The sequence below is a fragment of the Haplochromis burtoni genome, unplaced genomic scaffold (assembly GCF_018398535.1).
Source record: "Haplochromis burtoni strain Fernald_Lab_line unplaced genomic scaffold, NCSU_Asbu1 Contig_291, whole genome shotgun sequence".
Taxonomy (NCBI): domain Eukaryota; kingdom Metazoa; phylum Chordata; class Actinopteri; order Cichliformes; family Cichlidae; genus Haplochromis; species Haplochromis burtoni.
Window position 1 is genome coordinate 470608 of NW_024582652.1, and position 6486 is coordinate 477093.

At 50.6% G+C, this 6486-nt stretch overlaps 1 protein-coding gene across 1 annotated transcript in view; it reads right to left on the minus strand.

Annotated features, from left to right (window-relative positions):
* Positions 1–435: 435 nt before the first annotated feature.
* Positions 436–6486, minus strand: part of rmc1 (regulator of MON1-CCZ1) — a 7290-nt gene continuing 1239 nt past the window's right edge. The window contains exons 1-20 of the mRNA XM_005940376.2: positions 6440–6486; positions 5911–5987; positions 5363–5447; positions 4976–5032; positions 4811–4897; positions 4356–4496; positions 4030–4133; positions 3858–3947; positions 3655–3760; positions 3452–3560; positions 3058–3102; positions 2931–2984; positions 2558–2686; positions 2123–2229; positions 1922–2041; positions 1760–1837; positions 1581–1685; positions 1358–1426; positions 1193–1280; positions 436–1107 (exon numbers count right to left, since the gene is read on the minus strand). The exon at positions 6440–6486 is cut by the window's right edge and continues 1239 nt beyond it. Coding sequence (XP_005940438.1) covers positions 890–1107; positions 1193–1280; positions 1358–1426; positions 1581–1685; positions 1760–1837; positions 1922–2041; positions 2123–2229; positions 2558–2686; positions 2931–2984; positions 3058–3102; positions 3452–3560; positions 3655–3760; positions 3858–3947; positions 4030–4133; positions 4356–4496; positions 4811–4897; positions 4976–5032; positions 5363–5447; positions 5911–5987; positions 6440–6486 — 1916 coding nt within the window. The 3' untranslated portion in view covers positions 436–889. The remainder of the gene's footprint in view (positions 1108–1192; positions 1281–1357; positions 1427–1580; positions 1686–1759; positions 1838–1921; positions 2042–2122; positions 2230–2557; positions 2687–2930; positions 2985–3057; positions 3103–3451; positions 3561–3654; positions 3761–3857; positions 3948–4029; positions 4134–4355; positions 4497–4810; positions 4898–4975; positions 5033–5362; positions 5448–5910; positions 5988–6439) is intronic.

Sequence of the window (6486 nt, forward strand, 5' to 3'; positions counted from 1 at the left end):
TTTCAGCCGTCTGTCGATGGCGCCACACGCTGGGGTTCGGGCTCTGGGGGGCTGATGATGGACTGCAGTGCAAAAGAAAAAACTAAACTGACGATGTTACTGCACGCGACAGTCTGATGGTGCTTTGTTCATAATGCCATCAGATTTTAACGAGATGTCCAGACTAAACCCAAACGCTCCTTCATACACGTCGATGGTTGGAGCCAAACATTTGAAATTTTCGCCCATCAGTTAAAAAATGTTCTGGTACAAGAACTGAAAACGGAAACCGGGACGCTGTGTGATCCTCGAGCTGACAGGTGTAGCTCAGAGCAGCTCTGCTGGTTGGAGGTTCGACTCCAGGCTGCAGTCATGAACCCAAAGCTGCTGAACGTTGGATAAAAGTCCTTCAGTGGCTGAGGTGTGTGTGAGGACATGGATGGAACTGACAACTGATTTTCAGTTAAACCTTTATTAGCTGCATACAGACATGTTGGATTTCATGACATTAAAACCTGTTCATGCACAATAATTCATCTTTATCTTACAGAATATACACCTCACATTCACCCCACAAACACACAGCGGTGCAGGCTCTGGCCCCTCCCACAACAGCTGATATCAGAGCGATATCAGGATCACCTGTGCAGGTAAACCCGACCGCATGAAGAGGAGGAAGATTTTAGCAAAAACAATCATCATAAATTAACACATCCTGTTAACATTTAAGGTGGAGCAGCAGGGATCGGGCCACAGTAACACCACCTTTTCTTAACCCTGGGGGCGGCATGCTAGGCTGCTCTGTGGCGTCACACTCTCACGGTTTCCTGCAGCAGGACACTCGTGTGCACGTGAACGTACGCGACGATTTGCGTCCCGTCAGGTCGTCTCCTCGCCACGGAGACCGGGCTCACACGGTGGAGGGCTTCATCAACGCCTGCTCCCCAAACAGCTGCTTGAAGTGAGCCACGTGCTCCTCGCAGTGCTCACCTGGGTTGAAGGCGGGGCTTCCCCTGAGTCGCTGGTTTCTCTGCTGGAACGACCTAAACACCGTGTAGAACAGCATCTGGTCTCCGGTCTGCTGCGCCGCGTCCAGGAACTTCCGCGCAGACGCGTTGTCGTGGCCACCTGCGCCGGGAGAAACACGTCAGGGCGAGTTTGCGTTAAACACATTCGTGTGTGTGAAGGAGGAAACGCCTCAGGATCAACGCACCGACGCTGCGGATGAATCTGAGCGCGCCCAGAACCTGCTGCTTCGACAGCAGAACCTCGATGATCTCGTCGTTGGCCGTGGACAGACGCTGTGAATGCAAACAGGAAGTTTACAGCGATGAACCAATGAAATGACCACGTGAAGGTTTTTAAGCTTGTTTGGTACCTTCAGCATGTCCAGGGACAGCTGGTGTGCGGGTGGGTACGTGCTCTCCAGAGACAGCAGCAAACACGCCTGAGAGGACACAATTCAACAATGAGACACTGAAACGATGGACGTAACCAGCACGTCGAGGAAGACGAGCTCTGCTCGGGCTCAACGGGAGATGAGGGGCGTCGACAGACCCGCAGACTCGGCGTCTCAGGATGAGCTCCTGGTTTGAACTCACCAGAGGTTTGGAGTCGCTGAGGACGTGGTACTGCAGGAACTGGTGCAGCATGTAGAACAGGTTGTGTTGCACCAGCGTCTTGATCACCAGCTCGTACAGGTAATGCTGGAAAAAACCATTACAAGTGTTACCAGGACCAGTCACAATCCCAGCCTGCTCGCGTGGCTCTGCGGCGTTACCTGGACGGTGATCTGGAACTGGTTCAGAGAGCGGATGTACTCCATCAGCACGGCGATGATGAACTTGTGGGAGACGCCCTGCGGGCACAGAGCAGGAAGTTCATCACATCACCTGGTTTGAAAACGTTTGGGTGGAAACTCACAGGAGCCCGTGCGCCGTACCTTCCTCTCCGTGAACGAGGACAGGACGTGCGTGTACATGTCCGACTGGTCGATGACGGCCTGAGTTCTGACCGGACGCTTCTGGGCGGCGCTTCCTCGGCTCGGTCCGGACTCCATCGCCTGCAAACAGGGAAAAAAAAGACCCTGTTAGAAATCAGATCGGGTGACTTTAGGGAGCAGGAAGCTCCGTGGGTGCCTCACCTGAGTGTAGCTCTGCTCCGCCTCCAGGTAATCTTTGTACACCTGGTTGAGTTTGTCAAACACGGTCGCCACAACAGGAAGACTTCCCTTCTCGCCGACCTCCAGAACTGCAACACAGACAGAAGAGTGGGACTTTGGCTCGTGGCACAGCTCGCCGTTCAGGGGAAATAAAAGCATGAATGTGCGAACTACAGGTCGAGCTGCTGCCTCAGATTGTGCCTGGTGTTACTGGTTTCACTGGTTTCTACATCCCCCCAGTCCTGGCTCACAGCTTATTTTATGTTTTACGGAGCATCGACGCAGAAACGGCGACCCAGAGGAGCAGCTGGATCCTCAGGTGAGTCGCTCTGGTTTTCTTCATAACCAGAGCGCCGTCTCATCATCAGCTTCGATTTCTGATCAGAGTCTAAAGACGAGCGGCGGTTAGATACGCACTCTGCGCGCAGACCGACAGGATGACCATCTTGCACTCTCTGCGCCGTAACAGGAAGTCCATCAGTTTGCCTTTGTCCTGCAGCAGGTTGACTGTGGGCGGCAGCTTCACCTGCAGGTACCACAGGTAACCTGAAACAGCAGAAATGATGCTGTGGATGGTGGAACAATCATTTTTAGTCCGTTCACAGAATTGTTGTTTGACTTGTGTGCGAGAAAATGAAACGTCTCTGACGTCGGGCTCAGATAAAACAGGCTTTCCATCAGGGCTGCTCTACTGCAGGAGACGCCTGGACTGAACTTCAACCCCACCGTGGATTCTCCCTGAACGTAGCATTAAGTGTATTTTCTCCATTGTGCGTTTGCGTTTGCTCACCTTCGCTGGCGCTGATGATGATGTCTGGCTGGAAGACGCTCCAGGAGGAGGAGTCTGGAGTGACGCTGAGGAAAAGAAACGCCTGAGACTGGCAGCGAATCAAACATTTACTGTGAGGAAAGGATACAGAGCTGACACGGCACCGGAGGCTGCGAAGGAACGGCCGCCGGCCCTGCGGGGAAGACGAGAGGACGGTGAAGAGGAAGCACAGCTTCACAGCAGAGCGTCACCTTCACGACTAACTAAGCAGCATCGTCGATAAACAGCAGAGGTCTGCAGTCGGTGCCAACCTCACGCTTCAGATTCTAATCCCAGCTTTCGATGCTTTGCTCCTCTCAGCTTCACTTCTGATTCACAGCTACTTAAAGACGCAGGTTCGATTCTGTGCTCTTCTCATGGGTGCCTGCAACTCCTCTGCTGTTAATCACATATTTCCTGTTCAACTAATTCATTTCATCTATTTAAAGCTGAACGTTCGCAGTTCGATCACATCTTGATTCATCGGTAGCTTTCGTGCGTACCTGACAGCGGGATCCTGTAGGGGTGGATGGACCTGGCGGGCAGGACGGGCTGGTGGATGTTCAGGGCACAGTCGGGCTCCTTCAGCTTGATGTCGAAGATCAGCGACGTCTGAATGACAGAGCATGAAGCCGGTTTAACAAAAACACCTGAGATCATCAGCTCCCCCGTGCCCGGCGCCTCAGAGGAAGGACGAGGCTCTAACCTGCGAGCTCTGGTGATGAACCACCACCAGGTTGTCGACGATGTTCAGAGCGAACTTGCCCGTCGTGTTCAGCTTCAGCACGTGACTCTTCTTACAGGAACCTTCCCTGAGCCACACAGAGGGAACACGGGAGCCTGGATTTAAAGCGTCAACGCGTTTTAAAGCTCCAGTCCAGCAATCAGCAGACGCTGCGGAGCGTTTACCTGGACAGGTGGTACAGCACCACCTCTGCACTGGGACTGTTGGCCGTCCTCGAGTGATGCTTCAGGTACATCACGTACAGCTGGCCATAGCTGCAAACACATAGTTAAATCATTGTTGTTGTTTTTTTAAGTGCAGCACAAACAAAAGAAAATAACCCAGCCTGTGAATTACATGGTTGCCATGGCGATGTCTCTCTCCGACAGGCTGAGTTTGGCGGGTTTGGGGACAACCGGCAGCTCGATCTCAAACTTGGACATCTTGGACATGGTCCCGTTCTGGAACAGCAAAATCAAGACAAAGTTTCTTCACATCAGCTGACATCGACTGCAGGTGAAGCCACGCCCACTCTAGAAATGATCCATTCAGGATGCACAATGAAGCCGCCGTGGATGTGCTGCTGCACAGAAACGGCCTCTAAACCGACCAACGAACGCACGCACACTGAAATCAAAATGACGAGCTTTGTGTTGCTATAGCGACGTGAGTATCCGCCTCACCCTGAAGGCGAAGGGCTGCAGGATGTTCCCCTGCACGGTGGTGGACAGCAGGATGACGGCGGTCTCGGGGCAGTACTGGTACCAGTTCACGTTGATGCTCTGACTCTTCAGCAGCTTCAGGCTGCGCTTGTCTGGAAACACCTGAGCACACAGGAGGTCATGACATCACAGCTGAACAGGTAAAGCTCAGGTGAGCCTGAGGCACACACAAAGACACTTTTCACGTTTATCGTCTTAAATGACGAGAACCAAAGTGCCAGGCATCAAACTGATGTCACTTCCTGTTTGTCCTTGTAGAACGCACACATGTGGAGATGAGACGTTTCAACAGGTCAAACACTGAATTGTTCCTTTGAACTCTCCAATCAGAGGACATTGTATGAAGTTTTGAGTCACATGACCACGCAGAGCCAAACACTCAGCACAGCTCTCTGTGGGCGAGCTGTTCGGGTTACCTGGTAAAACTCGATTCCCTGGTCGGTTATGAAGACGACCTCGTTCCAGTTGGTCCAACAGAAACCTAAAATGTTGGCGTTCTTCGTCTGCGGAGCGACACAAACATCATGAGCCCAGTTCGTCCGTCAGCAGACGGCCTGCAAACAGCAGGAACTGCAGCGTACCTTACACTCCTGACTGAACTCTGTGTGCGGGTAGTCGGGGATGAAGTTGATGAAATCCTGCCAACACAAAAACAGCGTTCGCCCGGATCAGAAACATTCAAAACAGAAACGTCACATTTGAAACCATCCCTAACCAAGCATGCGTGACCTGCATGACCAGAAGGAAAAAATAAACATTTACAATAAAAACTGAACTTTCAACAAAAATTCAACATTTACAAATAAAAAGGTTTGTATCATAAATTCTCCACTAGAGGCAGAGGCACAGTTTTTATAAAATAAGTGTGGAGGATTTTAGAAACGAGACCACAATGAGGTGAAATAAGACCGGAGCCCCGCCGCTCCTCTGCGCCTAATAAGACCATGTCTGAGTGTCCCTGAACTCACCACAGACTTGGAGGTTCTCTGCACAGCCAGGATCTTGTTACCGATGGAAAACTTGATGCATTTTACTTCTCCTTTATCGTCCATCCTGACGAGTCAAACACACAGTTTACATAAGCATTCCCGTTTTACTGATCTAAACACTGCCAGTGAACGCATCGCTCCAGTTTCGGCCTCTCCAGTCACTCTGACCTCTGACCTGAAGGCTTTAAAGACCCAGCAGCAGCATGAAGCCGAGAGTTTCAGTATCTGGGACAAGTTATTCAACTTTCAGAGTGTCGTCAGGCATTGGGGAGATAACCTAAACCCACTTTAAACAGAACTTGCACACATAAAGGAGGGAGGGGTCACAGGGAAGCGTGGGTTTGAGTTGAAGAACACCTTCCAAAGCATACCCAGCTGCCCCGGGTGTGCAACGCCTTCATTAGCATCTCCAGGCCCGGCTTCAACCACCAAGAATAACCCAGAGCTGTGAAGGTTTACCCTCATGTGGCGACAGGTACAAATAAAGATTAAAAGCACGGATGTGCTTTATCTTTAAATCCACGAACCTGAAGGCGACGCTGCTCTTGTCATCAGGACCTTTAACCACCACCCCGGTGGCTCCACCTGAACGCACTGCGAACACCTGGAGAAAGAAAACAGAGGACAGCTACACACAGGTGTGTTTAATATAACACGCAAACACCAGAGCGGTGTAAGTCTGAGCAACTTTTACTGACACAAGAGATGAAAATGTCCTCTATCACTCAAATATGGCGAAGAAGAGGCCACACCTGTAAAAACGAACCAAACAAAATGAAGCATGTTTGGGAGAATTTCACGTCAGCTGATCGTGGTTCAGATTAATCGCAGTTTAATAACAGCTGACAGTGAGTGAAGTCCTCCGGTTTACTTCTTATTTTTCATAGAGTTTAGTTTAAGCCAGTTAACATCCTAAATAAAATAATCAATTATTAAATATGTTTTAAATAAACTCCACTGTCACATTTTACCGGAAATGTTCCAGTTTTTGAACTTATTCATTTAAATCCGCTGGCAGAAGTTTTGCTAGCTGTTAGCTGTTAGCCGTTAGCTCACCTGCTTGTTGGCCTCGTCGAAGAAGACGTTGTTGACGCTCGAGGCAT